At 37.5% G+C, this 19,280-nt stretch overlaps 3 protein-coding genes across 5 annotated transcripts; 1 reads left to right on the top strand and 2 right to left on the bottom strand.

The window, feature by feature from the left end:
* Positions 1–1,315: 1,315 nt before the first annotated feature.
* si:ch211-161h7.5 lies at positions 1,316–18,134 on the top strand. 2 transcript variants are annotated; one of them, XM_037534068.1, is made up of 12 exons: positions 1,316–1,604; positions 4,168–4,254; positions 4,362–4,527; positions 9,751–9,837; positions 9,944–10,071; positions 12,256–12,364; positions 12,510–12,654; positions 12,739–12,852; positions 14,581–14,725; positions 15,592–15,740; positions 15,833–15,972; positions 17,338–18,134. In XM_037534068.1, exons 6-12 carry the CDS (start codon positions 12,256–12,258, stop codon positions 17,490–17,492), a joined length of 957 nt encoding a protein of 318 aa, XP_037389965.1. In that variant the 5' UTR covers positions 1,316–1,604; positions 4,168–4,254; positions 4,362–4,527; positions 9,751–9,837; positions 9,944–10,071; the 3' UTR covers positions 17,493–18,134. The 2 variants fall into 2 exon arrangements, with proteins under 2 accessions (XP_037389965.1, XP_037389966.1); XM_037534069.1 differs by lacking the exon at positions 4,168–4,254.
* LOC108438248 (cystatin-B-like) lies at positions 2,551–4,563 on the bottom strand. Its single transcript, XM_017715959.2, has 3 exons — positions 4,425–4,563; positions 3,114–3,197; positions 2,551–3,004 (listed from the first exon to the last, which is right to left on the bottom strand). The coding sequence occupies exons 1-3, from the start codon at positions 4,506–4,508 to the stop codon at positions 2,876–2,878; spliced, it is 297 nt and encodes a 98-aa protein (XP_017571448.2). The 5' UTR covers positions 4,509–4,563; the 3' UTR covers positions 2,551–2,875.
* LOC108439178 (cystatin-B) lies at positions 6,086–10,152 on the bottom strand. 2 transcript variants are annotated; one of them, XM_017717432.2, is made up of 3 exons: positions 10,007–10,152; positions 6,755–6,856; positions 6,086–6,645 (listed from the first exon to the last, which is right to left on the bottom strand). In XM_017717432.2, exons 1-3 carry the CDS (start codon positions 10,088–10,090, stop codon positions 6,517–6,519), a joined length of 315 nt encoding a protein of 104 aa, XP_017572921.1. In that variant the 5' UTR covers positions 10,091–10,152; the 3' UTR covers positions 6,086–6,516. The 2 variants fall into 2 exon arrangements, with proteins under 2 accessions (XP_017572921.1, XP_017572930.1); XM_017717441.2 differs by lacking the exon at positions 10,007–10,152 and adding an exon at positions 8,637–8,860.
* Positions 18,135–19,280: the final 1,146 nt, after the last annotated feature.

Genomic DNA, 19,280 nt, shown 5'->3' with positions numbered 1-19,280 from the left:
AGCATCTGTTGCCACTTCAGAAATAGTGTCATGCGTGTTAATTTGCTTAGCGACATTGATTTTTCAGCCACACAATAAAAGTCTCAGCAAACTACAAAATGACCATTTGTGCAGAGAACCAGAACAAGATTGAACAGAGGCCTTTTAAAAACCATTCATCAGACACTTTCGTGTATTTTAGCTTACGTCACTGTCACATTTGCGAGCGCCACAGTATTATGCTACTGCCTCGCTCCCTTGAACCCTCTGTGGCCTTCTGCGCGTTTCCCTCCTCATCGTTTGGTGCTGTGAGTGCGCTGATCTTCGGTCATGTAGTAGGATGTTATGTGAACACCTGGATTCATCTCCAGTGGAAGGAGGTGAGTAGAGAAAGTCTGAATGCTGGTCATGTGTAGTTTGAAACGTTGGTCATTGTACCAGCTTTTCTTTCATAAATGGCAAACAATAGAAGCAGAACTCGAGTCACTGCAGGCCATTCACCATGAACTCAGCTTCCTTCCTGGTCTTAATGTGTTTTAAGTATTAATTTAGAAGGAGTATAACATATACACACACACACACACACACACACACATGGGATAAAGTGTTTGCCCCTTTCCTAATTTCTTATTCTTTTGCATGTTTGTCACACTTAAATGTTTCAGATCACGCAATTTAAATATTCGACAAAGATAACACAAGTAAACACAAAATGCAGTTTATAAATGAAGGTCTTTATTATTAAGGGAAAAAGAAATCCAGACCTACAGGGCCCTCTAGGTTTTATTTAAATTTGTTTGGTGATCTGAAACATTTAAGTGTGACTATATATATATATATATATATATATATATATATATATATTATATCTTTCAATTCAATACTCAGATATCGAACAGACTGGTGTTAATAAAGTGCTCACATTAATATGGATTATATTGCATGTATAATGGAAATCAAGACACCATACCAATACACCATTACCCTTAATAATTACTTTGATTATAATTTAAAATGGTTTTGCACTAAATAGAAACTGTTTTATGTGCAGCTATCTGTTCTCATATTTTCCGTAAATGCAGTGATAGTAACGAGGAGCCATGCGCTTCCTCTGCCGTTTTTCAACTTCACTTTAAAAAAAGTCTTGAAAAATGAAAAAATTCCAAATTTTCACAAGTTCAAACTTCAGGGTTAGGGACAGCCACTATATAAATGTACCCTGTGATTTTGAGTATATTTAATTTTTACTTTATTCATTATTACTATTGTAGTGTATTTAATTGAAAATAGGTTGAAAAGGATTGGCAAATCATCGTATTCTGTTTTTATTAATGTTTTACACAACATCCCAACTTCATTGGAAATTGGGTTGTACATGCACCTCAGTCACGTTTGCACTACAGTGGTAACTGACGCCCTGCAAATCCGACACTCTTGTTCTCCTGAACCCTGGGGGCCTTCCGTGTATTGCACTTTCCAAATGTTTTGTAATGTGTTTGGTAACGTGTGTGTGTTGCACTTATCTTCAGTCATGTGTGGTAATTATCTGTTATGAGAGCGGCTGTGAATGAGTGTTATGTGAACGCCTGTACACCTGTATTCATCTGTGGCTCCAGTGAAAGGAGGTGAGTGGAGAGAGACTAATGCATTTTCTGTCTTCTGCTCTTTCTGCCTTCTAGATTTTCTCCCTTTCAGTGTTGGTCATCTGTGGGTTTAAAGGATGGTCACGTTAAAGCTTTTTGTCTCATAAACAGAAAGCCTTAGAAGTGGAACTAAAAATTTCTGCAGGCCATGTAACATGAACTCCAGTCCTTTTTAAATTTCTTCTAAGTATAATTATCCAACAGAAAGGAGCTATAAACTGAATGGAGACTGACCATCTATTCTTTATCTTGAATGCAGTGACGTAATGAAAAGCCACGTGCTCCTTGTGGTGTTTGGTAACATGTGCTGCGCTTATCTTCAGTTATATATGGTAATAAGCTGTCTTGCTGTTGGAGTGGAGGTGAACTGGGATGATGCGAGTTACCAAAGATATAAACACATATTAGAGACTCTAGGTTGACCAGAAATGTGTAAGGTAGATACAACCATCCTTGAGAAAATGTCTTGTTCAGCGGTGGTTAGAATAGCCTAAACCTGTGATTTATCAACACGAATCAAAGATCAAAAACTTCTGAACTACCAAGTAACTCATAAACCTGCAGGAGAACGTCTTAGCACCTAGCATACATCAGTTTAATACCTTAAGATTATTAGGCTCCACACTTCTCCTTTTAATGGTCTAAAATAAAACTGTAAAGCTAGAAAGGCAGAGGCAGTGCAGACGTGGTCACATGCTGTAAAACGCAACCGAGTGAAAAGCTGGATACTTTTATTTTTGTAAATTATTGTGCATTATCATTTTGTTTTCAAGTACTCACTATAATAAAAGCATGTGATTGTGTGGATGCTCACGTATGTCTTATAAAACGTTTTATACAACATTTCTTTACATTTAAATGTGCAACCATGTTTGAAAAAATTAGACCCTATACATTATTCTATATTATATTATTTATTGCACACAGAAGTTGTATTTTAAAAAAATTCCAGTTATTTCACTGCAAGTACCGCAAATTCTTGTGATTACAGAACATATTTCTATGTATGACAGATGTCACATTTCCCTTTTAACATATTTTAGCATTATGCTAGTATTTGTTAATAAGAAAGTGTGTTAGGTTCAATAGAGTATTTATGTGGAAAAAACATTATAAGGCCATTAACAGTGCTAAAATCTATTCAAATTTCTTTTCAGTTCATAAAACTACTACAAATACAAAATTTGATCACAACAGCTATATTGTGATTAGATGTGCGATGATTACAGTGTCACACAAGGGGCCCTCTGAGTTCAGAAGTATTCAATGGGGTCATGGTGGGCTTTAGACGTCTGCAGGCCGTGCAACTCCAGCTTTTCACCAGCGTAAGGCAGCATCTTATAAACATGCAGGTGCAAGAACTCATCACCACCTACATGGACCTGAAACAGAACACATTTGTGACACATGGTTACAAAAGATTATGCATTATTTGAAGATTTTTAAATTCCAAGCATATTTACGAGGATGGAGTTTGTGTTCATGTCATACCTTGATGAAATAGTTCTTCCCTGCTACAAGTTGTGACTTGTAAGATTTGGCAGTGAAAACTTCGAACTTTTTACCTGCCTTCTCCTCTGCGTGAAAAAAAGATTAAAGTTGTGTCTCTTTGTGGATAGAGCACAATATAGATGGAGAACACAGTCAAATCATTTTCAATGGATTTGTATCCAAGTTCTATTCAGAACTATTTGGATCTATTTTACTCCATTTAGTTGCTACCTTCTTCTGCTTTGCTGTAGGAAAAAAAGTCTCTTCCAAACAAATCATGACTTTATTGAAACTTCGTCAAGTGACTTTGAGCAAAACTAGCCAGTACATGACTAGCTAGCCCAGCTTAAAACAGCTGTACTCACATAAAATCATAGTACTATTATAAAATGAATTTCAGTAGTGACAATTATTGTTATAGATTTTCAGATTTTGGGACACGTTTTTCTTCAAAACGATGTGATGATCATGACTATGACAGGGATGCAGTCTGATTTTCTGCTCTAAAACGCAGAGGCGTGGCTAAAATAAAGCTGTGCCTATGGACTAAAACTGTGTTTCAGTAGCAACACAAACACAGGACAGCATTATTCTGAAAATATTCAGTACTTTTAGTGCTATTAAGATGGATAATCATTTTGTCCTACTACTAATAACCGTGATAAACTGTGGTAAATATTCATTGTATGTTGCTATAACTCAATCATAATGATAATTATTATTAATATTATTAATATGAATAATAATAATAACAACTCGGTTATGTTGTCATTAAATAAAAGATTATTTTGTTTCGTGGTGGTTATGCAAACTTTGCCTCTCTGTTTCTTGGTGCACAGAAAAAATCCCTGCACTGCACATTTCACAGAGCAGCTGTCAACACGCTCTAACATCATGACGACTTGGCGAGGTGCTCAGGGCGTTAGAGTGCATTACTAAAGCTATGTCACAAAAATGTGCAGGCAGGGACTTTTTCAGCTCCAGTTCAGTGCTTCATATTTAGTAACTGATTCCTTTTCCGGGATTAATTCCAGTCTTTTGTTTCCCGCTTCAGTTCACAGACTGTTCACACATACCAGGAATTGTGAAACCCACCCAACTTTTCTGTGAGAACCTAGACGCACTAACAAGTTCTTTAGAGGTCCGTGTCTTTTAAAGAGCTGTTGACCTGATCATCTTTGCTTTGTCTTCACTCGGCTGGTCTGCGGTAGCTTAAATCTAGTCTCTGCTTCATTGTTTCATTTGCAGAATCAGCAGTTCTTCTCCAGAGACTACGAGGCTGCACTGTACACACCCTGATCCAAATCTCACCTCATCACAGATTCTCTGAACTTCATCATTAGCCTCCTGCACCTCCGAGGTCCCTCCGCACAAAGGCCCGCTCATTATTGACATATATTATTTTATAGAAAAAGTAAGTTCAACTTCTGCTCTCCTGCTGCTTCTCTGTAGTCACTCCCACTGAGTGTGCATTGGCAGAGAACGGGCTCTGGCATTCACTATTCACTATTTGTTTCATGTCATGTCACATGACTCTGGGAGAGACCAATGCTTGGACCAGGGAGCCTGTGATCTGTGGACAGAGAACAGCAAACTATGTAGTTTCTTTCTCAAATATAATCACTACTCAGTGGTTTTAAGTATAAATGTGTTAAAACGTTGTTATAAATCTCTGGATTAGTTTAGTCGAGTCTCGATACTTGTAATTTGGTTTAATCCGTTTTTCAAGAGTTGGGCTCGGCCCCTTGGTTCAGGTGAAAGTAGCTCTTAATGCTTCAGCAGACCAAGAGATTTTGGACAATTTCGTGCTCTCAACTCTGTGGGAACAGTTTATAAATAGTACTAATAATGATAATAATAAGTTAAATTTATATAGCGCCTTTCCCAAACCCAAGGATGCTTTACATCATCATCCAATAAATAAATAAATAAATAAATCAAATAATACTACAGAGAGGAAAAAAGGAAGGGTTTTAACACCTGAAGGAATGAATGAATGTGCTTTTGTTAGCTTTGAATGAGCCCTTCATCATATCGGCAAAGGGAGCAGCTTCTCATCCAAAAGAGGCCGCCACCCTCCGCTATCATGTTTCTATAGTAGCCCAGAACAGACAGACAGACAGACAGACAGACACTGGCTTCAGAAAGCACCTATTGTGTTTTTACATCGAAGCAGCTGCTGGTGCTGGCTAACCATTTTGTCTTGTAAGAGTCTGAGGACCCAAATTTTGACAAATGAAGGATCACACTTCTCATTTAGCTTAAGAAAGGGAAAGTGAATCCATGAAAACTTGAAGAGGCAGATTAAAATTCGGGTCAGGCGACAGCAGAAAACCTGACGGCCACCGCAGCATCTACTGAATGCTTGAAAAGGTGGAGCTGAGGGAGGGGTTGGTTGGGGTATCGAGTTGGTTGCAATCTGCAACCTGACCACTAGATGTTACTAAATCTTACACACTTCACCCTTAAATTAAAAAATACACGAATAAAACATCAAAGTCCTGAAGTACTGACTTCATAGTACTGGAGGACATGTTAGTATGTCCAGCATCTATCAGCGTAAGAAGTAAAATTTGTTTAGGGCTGTAAGTCTCTTTGTTTGGCCCCAAAAAAGAAGAACCAACACAACAGAATGACAAATCAAAAATAAGAATTAGGAACTTAACCTAAAGGACTACAGTGGAAATGGGAAAAATGTAAATGATGTTATTAACAAATAACAAATATACCCAACAAAGTTGTAAAATGGGAAAATGCCAATTTATAAATAGCCACAAAAATACAAATGCATCAAAATTGCACATCTGAAGTACGCTCAGCATTCTACTATTTTGTTTTCAAGTAGTCACCATAATGAGGGAACTTTGAAGGTATTTGATTGTGTGATTGCTGGGGAATGTTTTATAACATTTGTTTTATACAAATGTTTTACATTCAAAGTTTCAGTTACATCTGAACAAAATGAGACCCAACAGTTTACCCTTGTTATTTATTGCACTCAAAGGTTGCGCTATTTTTTAATTTCCAGTCATTTCACTGCAAGTATCGCAATTCTTGTGTTTACAAATATATTTCCACATATTTCCCTTTTAACATGTTTTAGCATTGTGCAAGTATTTGTTAATAAGCAAGTGTGTTAGGTTTGACAGATTATTTATGTTGAAAAAAAATTATAAGGCCATAAACAGCACGCAGATCTGGTCTGTTGTTTATACAGCTCTTTCTGTTGGTTCAAAAGCCGCTGTTCAAATTTCTTTTCAGTTCATAAAACTGGTACAAAACACAAAATAAACAACAGCTATATTGTGATTAGATGTGTGATGATTACAGTGTCACACAAGGGTCCCTCTGTGGCACAGCCTGTGTTAACATGTTAGTACGGTTTGTTAAGGGGAAACTGAGTTCAGAAGTATTCAATGGGGTCATGGTGGGCTTTAGACGTCTGCAGGCCGTGCAACTCCAGCTTTTCACCAGCGTAAGGCAGCATCTTATAAACACGCAGGTGCAAGAACTCATCACCACCTACATGGACCTGAAACAGAACACATTTGTGACACGTGGTTATAAAAAAAGATGCATTACTTGAAGATTTTTAAATTCCAAGCATATTTACGAGGATGGAGTTTGTGTTCATGTCATACCTTGATGAAATAGTTCGTCCCTGCTACAAGTTGTGACTTGTAAGATTTGGCAGTGAAAACTTCGAACTTTTTACCTGCCTTCTCCTCTGCGTGAGGCTTCACCTGTACGTAAAAAAAATAAATAAAAATTATATTAAGTGTACACACACACACACACACACGCACGGAGTTCTATTTTACTCCTTCATTTAGTTACGATTTTTTGCTGCAGCGGGCACCTCTTTAAAACAAATGACTTTATCTAATGTTTCAGTAGTGACTATTTTAGCTCATTTTGAGCAAAACTAGAGAGTACATGACTAGCTAGCACAGCTTTAAACAGCTGTACTCACATAAAATCATAATATTTTTATTATAACACAGAAATATGCCAAAAACATGTGTTTCAATAGTGACAAATAATCTTACGCGCTGATTTTAAGACTTTGGGACACATTTACTTCAAAACAATGAAATCTAACTGCTCACCATGTGACCATGAGGGACAGGGGTGCAGTCTTGACTTCCTGCTCTAAAACGCAGGGGTGTGGCTAAAATAAGGCTCCACCTATGGACTAAAACCGTGTGTTTCAGTAGTGACATGAAAACGTAGGGCAGCATTATTCGGACAATAATCAGACTATATTATATTCAGAAAAAAGTATTTTCAAATGTTGTGCTGCAGTTGATTACAATATCATGAAGTACTACACTAACAGTAGCATAGCATGCATAGTAAGTGTAGTATAACTGCAGTGTACTATTTTGTAGTATATGGCTTTAGAAGCAGCCTTTTAGTGTGTGCTCAAAAGGGTTAATCCCACAGTACAGCCATCAATACACACATCAGCGCACATCAGAGTTTCCTTTCCGCTTCTGCTGTTTTGCCATATTTTCCATATCATGCGTCAGGTAGCGTTCAAACCCGAACACGTTCTTGGGTGCTGTACAAGTTCTTGGGTGCCCTACTGATTTGATTTGAAGATTATAAATGGCTTGTCTAATGTCTTTTGTAGGATCTATTAAACCGTTCTACATGGCTAATATTTTCACTGTTGTTTCCTGCTGCTCAAATTGTTTGAACAGACCTGTACTGACCTGCGAGAGAGTAAAGGGAAAAACCTCTTTAAATCACTATTTCTTATGGACATTAAAACGGTGAAGCTACTGACACTTCGTTGTAGGCCTTTTAATCTTTTGGTTCAGCCAATATTTTCTGTATTTTCCTGCAGAATCTAGAGTTGCACCAGAATTTGCCATTTTTGATCAGTTTTCAGAGGCTGAAATTTGGACGCATGCCATGAATCTGCTTTTGTTGCAGTTCCCTGCATATTTTAGTGTTTTCCAACGCTAACACACCCATTTTTTGACCTTACTAGGGGCTTGTTAAAGCTTTTTGTGTTTGGCTAAGTACAGATGACTTAAGGTGTGTCTCTAAAATGTACAGGCACAAACACGCCGGACTGGGAATTCCTGCTAGTTTGGATGGATTTGTAGAGTATTTACACATGAGAACGCTTTTACTACTATTCGGTTAAAAAGTTAAATTCACGGTGAATATGATCTAATTTTCCTCAGCTGTACTTCTAATACCAGTTCTTGCTTTGGTTTAAGTTCATTCTGTTGTGTTGGTTCTGCTCCTGATCTGCTTTCCTGATGCTCACACTTCTCACTGAGGAGCCTTTTATTTTAGCAACTTTAGCAGCATCAGTTCCTCTGCTGAATGTAAGAAGGTTCACTGCAGGATTCAGCACTCGAAGGCCTTTTCCCCCCTTTTACTCCACATTTTTATATCTACTTTCGAGTCTAACCAGATCTTCATTTGGTTATTTCATCCTCGTGCTCAGTCGTTTTTCCCTCTTTTCTTTTAACGGCACTTCACAGGCACTGAACCTAAACCCACCTCATTACAGATTCTCTGAACTTCATCGTCTGCCTCCTTCGCCTCTGTGGTCCCTCCGCACAGCATGGGCATTTTAATTACGCCGAGCTACAAAAACGACAGTTTAATCCGCTCCTCTGCTGCTCCTTCTCTGTAACTCCGTTGAATTTCTATTACACCTTCTTTTTGTTGTTTTTTTTCCCGTCATGTGACGCGTGACTCAGGGAGAGACCAACGCCACGATGACTAATCAGGCTTGTGACCTGCGGTTGGAGAAAACACGCATGCGTTCATTTTCATCTCTATGCGTAACGATCAGTTCGTTTCTTGGAGATGAAGTACTATTCCATAAGGGGGAGTAACTAGTGCCAATGTGCCATTTTAAATAGATATCCACCCTGCCCCCCCCCCGTCCATGAAATGGTTTAATCCGTCCGCGTCCACTCAGCACAGATCTCCAAATAATCAGTTACGGACAAATAACTGCGCAGCACACAAACAGATCAGATAGATATCACATATCAAACGTCTCGTGATTTTCTACTCATACTCTTAATACCTGCATAATGCATAGTGATTTTTACTACTACTACTACTACTACTACTACTACTACTAATAATAATAACCGTGATAATATTGTTTTCGTTTCCCTTTAACAAGTGCCATATTATTTAGTGATTAATGTACTTGGATATCAGTATAAGAATGGGGTAAATATTCAGTGTATTCAGTGTAATTTAAGGAGTTGTATGCATACATACTCATTGAGCAAGGCTTGTTTTCATTAATGAAGCATAATAACAACAACAACAATAATAATAATAATAATAATAATTTGATTATTTTGTCATTAAATAAAAGATCTATTTTGTTTCGTGGTGGTTATGCAAACCTTGCCTCTCTGTTTCTTGGTGCACAGAAAAAATCCCTGCACTGCACATTTCACAGAGCAGCTGTCAACACGCTCTAACATCATGACGACTTGGCGAGGTGCTCAGGGCGTTAGAGTGCATTACTAAAGCTTTGTCACAAAAATGTGCAGGCAGGGACTTTTTCAGCTCCAGTTCAGTGCTTCATATTTAGTAACTGATTCCTTTTCCGGGATTAATTCCAGTCTTTTGTTTCCCGCTTCAGTTCACAGACTGTTCACACATACCAGGAATTGTGAAACCCACCCAACTTTTCTGTGAGAAGCTAGACGCACTAACAAGTTCTTTAGAGGTCCGTGTCTTTTAAAGAGCTGTTGACCTGATCATCTTTGCTTTGTCTTCACTGGCTGGTCTGCGATAGCTTAAATCTAGTCTCTGCTTCATTGTTTCATTTGCAGAATCAGCAGTTCTTCTCCAGAGACTACGAGGCTGCACTGTACACACCCTGATACAAATCTCACCTCATCACAGATTCTCTGAACTTCATCATTAGCCTCCTGCACCTCCGAGGTCCCTCCGCACAAAGGCACGTTCATTATTGACATATATTATTTTATAGAAAAAGTAAGTTCAACTTCTGCTCTCCTGCTGCTTCTCTGTAGTCACTCCCACTGAGTGTGCATTGGCAGAGAACGGGCTCTGGCATTCACTATTCACTATTTGTTTCATGTCATGTCACATGACTCTGGGAGAGACCAATGCTTGGACCAGGGAGCCTGTGATCTGTGGACAGAGAACAGCAAACTATGTAGTTTCTTTCTCAAATATAATCACTACTCAGTGGTTTTAAGTATAAATTTGTTATAAAGTTGTTATAAATCTCTGAATTAGTTTAGTCGAGTCTCGATACTTGTAATTCTGCCCCTCTATTAGATGGTTTTACTAAGGCAGATTTGCAGATCTCCAAATAATTACATATAAAAAGTTAGCTGTACAGCACACTTACAGATCAGATATACACCAGTTCTCAAGTTTGTTATCAATGTTTTCAGTAATATAAAACCATATATATGTGTGTGTGTGTGTGTGTGTCTGTGTGTGTGTGTGTATGTGTGTGTGTGTGTGTGTGTGTGTGTAGTCCAACGTCAATGCTGTAAAAAAAAAAGTTATTTTTGTCTAGAATGATGAACAAAGTCATATGAGATTCTAAAATCACTGTATAACATCATTAAGTATGTACAGAGCCCTGCTGATATAAATAAAAATAATGTGTGGCTACAACTTAGTAAATTAAGATGTGGATAATTAAGTTGTGGCCACTACTTAGTAAGACAGGGGAATGAGATACTTAAATCATGGCTATGACTTAGTAAACCATTGGAACAGGATCCTAATGCATGGCCACGACATAGTAAAGTGCAGGAATGATATAACTAAACCTTGACCACAGCTAAATAAGGCCCCCCCTGCTGGGGACATCCCATATAAATGAATATAATGTATGACCATGCCTTATTGACACTTGGAAATGAGATCCTAATGCATGGCCATGACATGGGATGAGATCATTTAGCCGTGGCCATGCATTAGGATCTCGTTTCCACGTCTTACTTAATTGTGGTCATGATTTAATTATCTTGTTCCCATGCCTTACTCAGTTGTGGCTATGCATTATTTTTTTTTATACAGATTGTCACCAGCAGGGCTCCGTACATTCCCATGGCTTACTAAGTTATGGCTACAACTTAATTATATCATTCCCACACCTTAGTAAGTCACAGCCATGCATAAGGATCTCTTTTCCATGCATTATTTTTATTTATATGAATGTTTATTTATATGGGATGTCACCAGCAGGGATCCGTAAATAAGTTATAATAAAATGAATGTTCAGATTTAATCATATTTCAGCAGTGGTGATTCAATCTCATGGCAGATAACCTGAGACAAAATTAACGTGAACACATAATTACAGGGTACTATTTATGATTTTATTCAGTTAAGAGATATTGAATAAAAATTAAATTTAAATAATTAACAAGACAAGATTAGTGGACATCAGTGTAATTCACATCACACATAATAATATTACTCACATAAGTCTTTTTAAAATACATACTAAAACTACTACTAATACCTTCTTCTTTTTCTTATTGATTATTTCTTATTCTTAGTTCTTCATCAGCATAAAAGTAAGAATAAACTACTAATAAAAATGTTGATTGTAGTAATTAATGTACAATGTAGTTGTACAAGATTGTTGTTATAACTCTGATAAGCGAGTCCTTTTCTGTGGCCTTAAAGTGGTTAATACCATAGTTCGGGTTATTATATATTCATTGTGTAAAGCCTGTTTTCATAAGTATTGGCAAAGCCATTGTGCAACAGAACTACATAACAAAGCCACATGTAATAAAAATGTAGTAGCACTGATAACCACTTCGCAGAACTCTATGAATGGGTGATAGTAACACTTCACGTGTTGCCATATAACCATTACACAACTCACACTGCTATATAATGCTTAAACTAAAAGCCCCAGTCAAGATTTGTGCTCAGAATCTACATCTGTTCTTCATATCATTTCTGAAGCCTGTCGGGACGTCAACATAAGAACCGGTTTGTATACAAAGTACATACATATGTTTGTCACTTGTGGTGTGGAATTTGAGCATTTTGTCAGGTGCTGTCTCTGTTCTGAGTTGCCTTTGTGAGTTAATGCATGGCGAACAAAACAATCAATGCAAGATATTTGTTTGCTCTGTTACAGATGACCACGATGGGAGCTCACAGCATTGCACGTATAGCAGTCATAGTGCTGGCCATTGTCGTCTATATAACTGTCATTACATTTAACGCACTTGCAGCACAAGGGACTGGTAAGCTAATTTAACAGCACAAAGAACTGAAAATAGTACAATTTTCACTAGTGGTCTCAGACTTTTGGACCTCACTGTATCTACTGTTACTATGTGGTCATATTATACATGGTATATAATATGAATAATGTTTCCTCCCTTCCAGGTCCTTTTCTGAGCAAGACTGCAAACATCTCTGATAAATATGTCACTCAGATCACTCCATCAGGATGGACCTTCTCTATCTGGGGTGTGATCTATTTCTGGCTGACTCTTATGTTAATCTACATCGCGACAACTGTATTCAGAAGGTACTTGTTTGTTTGTAACATGTTCAGATAAGAATTTATAGCTGGACATGGTCAGTAAAATACTAAATTGTGTTTCCTCTTCAGGAATGCGTACGGTCCTATGTACTGCAGCCCGTCTGTGCTGCCTTATGGCTTCTTCATCTCCTGGATTGTGAACATGTTGATTAACATTGGCTGGCTCCTACTGTGGGATAGACAGTAAGTTCTCGTGAAAGCAGTTCACCTTTAGGGAAGCTATTTTGGACATAAATACAGTTTTATCCTGGACTATGTAATGTCCATTATGTGCATTGTGATCATTGTTGACTGAATCAAGTTCAGTTTCAGATTTAAGTCCTTAATTTCATGTGCAAACTACACTGTATGAAGCTAAGCGTGAAATTGTTAGCTAAGAACAAAATGGCTAGTTTGTAGTGCCTTGATCTGAGTCCAGTCCTGTTTTTACAAGAGTTTTCAAGAATTCATGAATACCCAGAGGCAGAGTATCATAAACAGACGTATTTGCAGTTTTCCAAAAATTACGTTTAGAGACACAAATGATATGATCAAAAATGCCTCAATTTACATATTTTTAATAAACAAAAATCCAGCCTTTGGATAATGTGAAAATCAAAACATTTATTTCATTGTGAAGATTGTTGGAATCTTGTTCTTGTATTGTTGTCATTATTATTCTAAAACACATTTTATGTTATTTTTATTGTACAAAATTTAGCATGAATTTACCTATTTGCAGTGTATTAAGAAATCCTTCTGTAATATCCGTCAGAATGTAGTTAAGACTGAACATGTAAAATCTCATGTACAAAGAACATGTACATTTTTTGAATACACTATTTAGAAAATACAGGAAACGAGCTTTTCAGTGATACATGAAGTGTTATGTTTGTGGCAAGTGTGGGCAAAGCCAGGCCTTCATTAACGATAGTAACATTTGAACTATACAATTGAATGAGAGGGGACGCAAATTGACAAAAGATGCTGAAGTAAACACATTTCTCTGAAGTTTTGGCATTTTATGATTACAGTGTAGTTTAAGGGAAGACATGTTATAGACATATACACATGTAATATATGATTTACCCAAAAATCTGACACATGATTAACAGGACCAAAGTCATCATTTCTGAAAGTAGAGCCTTGCCGTAAAGTTATAACTGAGTGAACAATTAAACTCACACAATTTTCCTCTCGTCACAAATGTAGCCAATAAGGTTTGGTATTTACCTATTTGAGATTGCTTAACAACCCGACACGGTTTGGGGCGAGTGTGCCAATTTCAGTGTGCACAAGTAGTGAAAACTTATATGCCAACAATTGGTATAAATCATGACTTGTTAACCAATCTTAACTCCTTAAAATTCCAGGCTTGTTACATCCTAAGGCTTATTATTCAGTAACTACAGGGACTTCAGTGCAAACTGGTTGAGCTAATCTTAGGTTATACAAGTATGTAATAAAACTTTGGGCCTGTCAGCAGGTCTTGACCATTTAAGGGGAGAAACAGACTTGCTTTTGTGGTTTCTGACCCTCTATGATATGTTATCTATAAGAATGGACAAAGGTTTAGATAAAATTCAGGCTTTAAAGTGAGTGCTGCTGTTTTTAGCTATCCAACATACTGTTGTTCATTTTTATGCTAACAGTATGTCTTACAGTGTCAGAAACCACATAAACAAGTCTATTTATATGGCTTGACCCTACATAGTTGGAGGCAAGTGATGATAAGCATGCCTCTTTAGCTTTTAGCTTCTTATGTTTTCTACAGAGCTACAAAGCTAACAAGTAATGGAAGCCAATTAGCCTCGTAACTCCAAAAACTAAAGAAGTAAACTCCAGACAGCAAACATGTCTTGGCTGATAATGTACATTTAACATTAGGAGAACAGTGTATACATTTCATCTGGCCTTCTGTCTTCTTTAAAGGGTGATGATTGCAGCACTGATCATGCTGGCCCTGATTGCATTCACAAACTACTTGGCGATATTCTTCTCCTGTTACGGACTCAAAGAGTACGGAGCCTGGCTAAACAAGTATCACACAAACGATCTCTGGTGCATTCGAATACTGGTAAGTGTGAAAAGAGTCTGAAACATGATGCTAGAAGTGATGGTACAAAACTGGAGAGTCCTGTTTATGTTTAATGTAAATGTTCACACTTATCCATCTGGCCATAATTCCACTCCTGTCTGTCATAATGACTCTTGGTAAGGAGAGAAAGCCAAAAAAACCAGGGGCACAAAACAAAACAAAGCAAAAAATAAATAAATCCATAGGTACAAAGTGCAGAGCTAATCATGGGGTGAAAAAAAGCAAAGTCAAATGTTTATACGGAGCGTTTGGAATGCCAAGACTTAAGGAAAGAAGAAGAAGGAGGTCAAAGTGTGAACGTGTTTTAATGTATATAATTTAGTGCATTTAATGGACATAATTTAATGATGTTTAGATCACAGTCAGTCAGAGTGGATTGACGTGAAATGGTTCCCTGTAGAGAAACAAACTCTGATTTCTTTACAGTGCTGTCGAGAGAAACATTTAATTTACTATCCAAATTGACTAGTGAACCTACATGCGTCTTAAGTTTTCTTCGGGGATTATTATGATTTACAACACACCACCTGTCCAACAATAACAGAGTTTAAAAATAAACTAAGGCCAAAGCCTTCTCAAAACAACGATAAAGCAATGTCTCAGCCATTTTTAGAGGGGTTTTTAAAGACAGTCTGGTTCCTATCACCACCACTGTGCACATTTCTGACTTGTTAAGTTTCACTAAAATGGAGCATTTCTTTGTTTACATCTTATCGGCTTAATTAAGCGCATATTTTCAAAACATTTCTTTTTTCAAAGAGTGAATGTGCTTCTTTCAGATACAGGAGTATTCCTATAAAAGCTTTGTAAGTGAAAACTCTTTAAAGCTTTATCCTGTAATGCAGGTTCAGAACGGACTGGCTGTGTATGCGACATGGACATCCATTGCTACTCTGATCAACTTCACCATCGTAGTGAGTTACGAGGCTGGAATGAGCCAGTCAGACGCAGCAACACTGTCAGCGTCATTGCTTTTGGTGGAGGTGGCTGTTTGGTAAGGTGCTGCACTGCATTACATGATTGATGAGTGAGTGTGAGAGAGAGAAAAAGAGGGACGTAACAAGCAATCTATTATCCTTCCTACAGGTTTATTCTGGAAAACTTTGTGATTGACAAACATGTGCGTTACATCCTGACCATCTACCCTGTGATCATCGTGGCCTTATCTGGAAACATGACGAAAAACTTTGACGCTTCAGCTCCCAGCCGCAATGGCATATTCATTGGTGAGTGGACTTTTGCACTCAATTTGTAGCCAATCAATCAAGACATTTTTGCTGCCCGAAATTTGCTATGAGGCTAATGGTGCTAACAATAAAGGAAACTATATACATCACCAGTCAGTATTGTGGGGCCAAATGTGATCTCATAACAAGAATACACATCTGGGGACAACCGAAAACACAAGAAAAAAACACTAACGCTTGCTAATGGAACAGATATTGGTTTTTACAGCATGTAATATGTTCTCAGCACACGTGACACACATCTACATGCTTAATTGGAGTTTTTTTGAGGGACTTTTAAGCCATGCTAACTTACATTACACCAGAGAGTTTCTGTCGATAATAACTGCCACTCAGTTAAGTCTTCCTGCTTTGTCAAATTCGAAAGGGTGCTTCTGAGTCTGTCAATAATGCATGGGTTCCTATGGAGCTTTAGTTCACAATCATAGTTTGTAAGTACTTCATCATTTACACGTCATATTTTTGAGCACTTTTGAACTCCAGTTATAGGACTTTCGTGTACATGTGAACCGCTTTGCTCACCCAGTGAGATAATTCATAACTTAAACTGTCGTCGGATAATGTTGACACCCCTACCAGAGCCAGTGCAAGACGAGCCTGGCCACTTCCTATTTATTATGTCAAAAACATGACTACCAAATGCTAGCGGACGTCTGTGAGCGAGTCCTCAATGAATGGGGATGAAAGGAGCTAAACAGCTAAAAAGCGATTCTCCCTTTTCATTTTAGAAACTAGAAGGACATATTCAATGAAAGATCAATGAAAACTTACCAGTAGGTTTCCGTTTTTTTACAGCGTACAGGTTTTGGGTAGTGGAACATTAGCATTACTACTGAGTGCTAACTGGTTGACATTTCTGCTACTGATTACTAAAAAAATATAACAGCAGTGTTGATAAAATATGTGAATTTTTACTGTTTAAAAAAATGAAAACATTTGCAAACTAGGATTTTTGTACAAAAGGAGTGCCCTCTAGGGTCAGACAAAACTAAAAGACACTATTCCGAGGCAATTCTACTCACTAGACATTGTTTTAGAAATTTCACACTCAGTTTGCTCCCACCCTAATAAGTTTCCACCCACAACTGTGTGTCCAAATCATCACATACCTGACTCATGACAGGTTGCAGTTTGATGCTTGGTGGTGGCAATAAGCTTTCATTAGTTCTTAGATAAATTAGCTACACACACTGGGGTTTAAAAAAACTAAATTCTGGACTAAAGTCTTGGACAAACCAGGGTGAGGGGGAAATGGTGTAAATTTGATTTATTTTTTGCCAAACCTCTTTCAAACTATTCTTTTTCTCCCTCTGTGATTTATGCATATTGTCCTGAATTCCTCAGCTGTCCTGCTGGCACTAACCTGTGTGCTGTTAGTATTGCGGGTGTGTCTGGTGGTCTGGAGGCACCTGAGACGGCCCTTCTACAGCGGCAGCCACACAGAGGAAATTGGGTCACCTATGGAAGCAGCTGAAAGACAGAAAAAGTTCTTCATGTGAAAATGCCCTGGACATGTGCTGAGCTACTCAGTCTCCTGAGAGACACTGTAAAGTAAAATAACTTGTATTAAGTAATCTGTTTATGTATCCATCTTTCTACTTGACTATCTTTTATTCATTTTATGTATTTTTATAATTTATGTATGGTGGCACTTGAAGACATTTTCATAATCCATGATATGTATCTCAACATCTCTTTTTGTGATGAAGCATTTGGTTGGTTAGTGTTCTTCATACATGGTTCAGTGTATCTTATACATGATACGTACATGATGCGTTCAGAAAAGCGTATTGTAGAGTAATGTGTCACGATAACAAGAAAATATCATCTTATTGCCACCCCCCAGAAGGTATTCCATATTAGGATCCAGCATCTCTTAGCAAAGTATCTTTCATTAACAACTTTTTTTTTTAATGACAAGTGGTTTGTTAGCAATGACTAGTATTTGTTAGCACTGCAAAATTTGGACATTAAGTCTTGATTGGTCAATTACATCTGGGCCTAATTGTGAGAAACTGTGTAAATTACATTTTTGGTGTAAATGCCGGTCTAAGGTTTATAAACATACGCCCCCACCCCCCAATATGTGAATGTTGTATTGCTTGTTCTCAAGCAATAAAGCCATATAGTCTAATGTGAAACTGGGTTCTTTTCATGGGAATTCCACTGTATACCACTTATCTGCTCTTTTTTGGTGTATTTACAATGTTTTCCTGGTAGTTTTGTACTGATCACAAGAGCACTGAAGGTTTATGTGCATTTATGAAGATACTGTTTCTGAACATGCTCCACTTGCCTCCTGTGACCCTCTGTGAGCCACCCACTTTACCCCACAGATCCTAATTTTTTATGACAATTATTTGTATTTTAATCCCATTAGGAGTTTTGCAAATCCTGTGGCCATGTGCTGATGTCTGTTATTGCTTTGCTGAAAATAATTTCTGAGACCTTCTCAAAATAAATTAAAACTATGACAAATTTAGTCAGGGAAGACATGACAAGTGTCATTTAATCCTGAAACTTCAAAACATTTCTGCAACTGTACTTTGGTACTATGTCTTAGTGTTACTTTGTAGTGAAGGTTTGTAAAGAAAATCATTCAGAGTGGTTCGGTGTGCAGTGCGCCTTTCTAGAGAAATTTACAGAGTCAAAATTGATCACCATTGTAGTAAAAGGAACCAGACGTCGTCATGTCTACACAAAAATAACTATCTACCTTGCTGTTCGACCTCATGAACTGGTAAGCCGAGTATCAGTAGCGCACATTGATCTCAGTTGAGAATGCGGTTTTGGCAGGAAACACGGAGGTAATTCTGAAGTAAAGGTTTATACTAAATTACATTTTATGCCAAAACTTTATATATAATAAAACTTTATTTATAATAAGACTATCACAAAGTAATGTCTCATATATCAAAGAATGCATTCAGAACCATTTCAAGCAATTATTTAACAGGGTGTAGCTTTTAGAGCCCTTTAGTCCTCTGGACGTCTGGTTCCTAGTACTATAATGGTGAAAATTTCTGACTGCAAATTTCTCTAGAAAGGCGACTTTCAAACCGAAGCACTGTGAATGATTTTGCTCACATCTATACCAGTAAATGAACTGATTAATTTTGCAATATCGGTGGTGTTCCCCTTTAAGTGCTTTTCTAAAAGTCTTCATGCAGACCCTTAAAGCACCCTTTACAAAGGCCAAGAGGTTTTTCCCCATTTCTTTTACCAACTGTGAAGTTCCTCTGCTTTTGATTGTAGTTTTTTATTATTAAAACATCCAACCAAATTCG

The sequence above is a fragment of the Pygocentrus nattereri genome, chromosome 24 (assembly GCF_015220715.1).
Source record: "Pygocentrus nattereri isolate fPygNat1 chromosome 24, fPygNat1.pri, whole genome shotgun sequence".
NCBI classification, from domain to species: Eukaryota; Metazoa; Chordata; class Actinopteri; order Characiformes; family Serrasalmidae; genus Pygocentrus; species Pygocentrus nattereri.
Note: the sequence above shows the minus strand (reverse complement) of the source record. Positions and strands in the feature narration are given on the sequence as shown.

Excerpts from the sequence above, each read along its gene's own strand:
- si:ch211-161h7.5 (XM_037534069.1), top strand. The coding sequence starts at position 12,256 with ATGACCACGATGGGAGCTCACAGCATTGCACGTATAGCAGTCATAGTG. Across the intron at positions 12,655-12,738 it reads GCGACAACTGTATTCAGAAG|GAATGCGTACGGTCCTATGT; the intron begins GTACTTGTTTGT and ends TTTCCTCTTCAG. Across the intron at positions 14,726-15,591 it reads TCTGGTGCATTCGAATACTG|GTTCAGAACGGACTGGCTGT; the intron begins GTAAGTGTGAAA and ends CCTGTAATGCAG.
- LOC108439178 (XM_017717432.2), bottom strand. The coding sequence starts at position 10,090 with ATGTCAATAATGAACGTGCCTTTGTGCGGAGGGACCTCGGAGGTGCAG. Across the intron at positions 6,857-10,006 it reads TTCAGAGAATCTGTGATGAG|GTGAAGCCTCACGCAGAGGA; the intron begins GTGAGATTTGTA and ends TTTTACGTACAG. Across the intron at positions 6,646-6,754 it reads GGACGAACTATTTCATCAAG|GTCCATGTAGGTGGTGATGA; the intron begins GTATGACATGAA and ends GTTCTGTTTCAG.
- LOC108438248 (XM_017715959.2), bottom strand. The coding sequence starts at position 4,508 with ATGTCAATAATGAGCGGGCCTTTGTGCGGAGGGACCTCGGAGGTGCAG. Across the intron at positions 3,198-4,424 it reads TTCAGAGAATCTGTGATGAG|GAGAAGGCAGGTAAAAAGTT; the intron begins GTGAGATTTGGA and ends TTTCACGCAGAG. Across the intron at positions 3,005-3,113 it reads GGAAGAACTATTTCATCAAG|GTCCATGTAGGTGGTGATGA; the intron begins GTATGACATGAA and ends GTTCTGTTTCAG.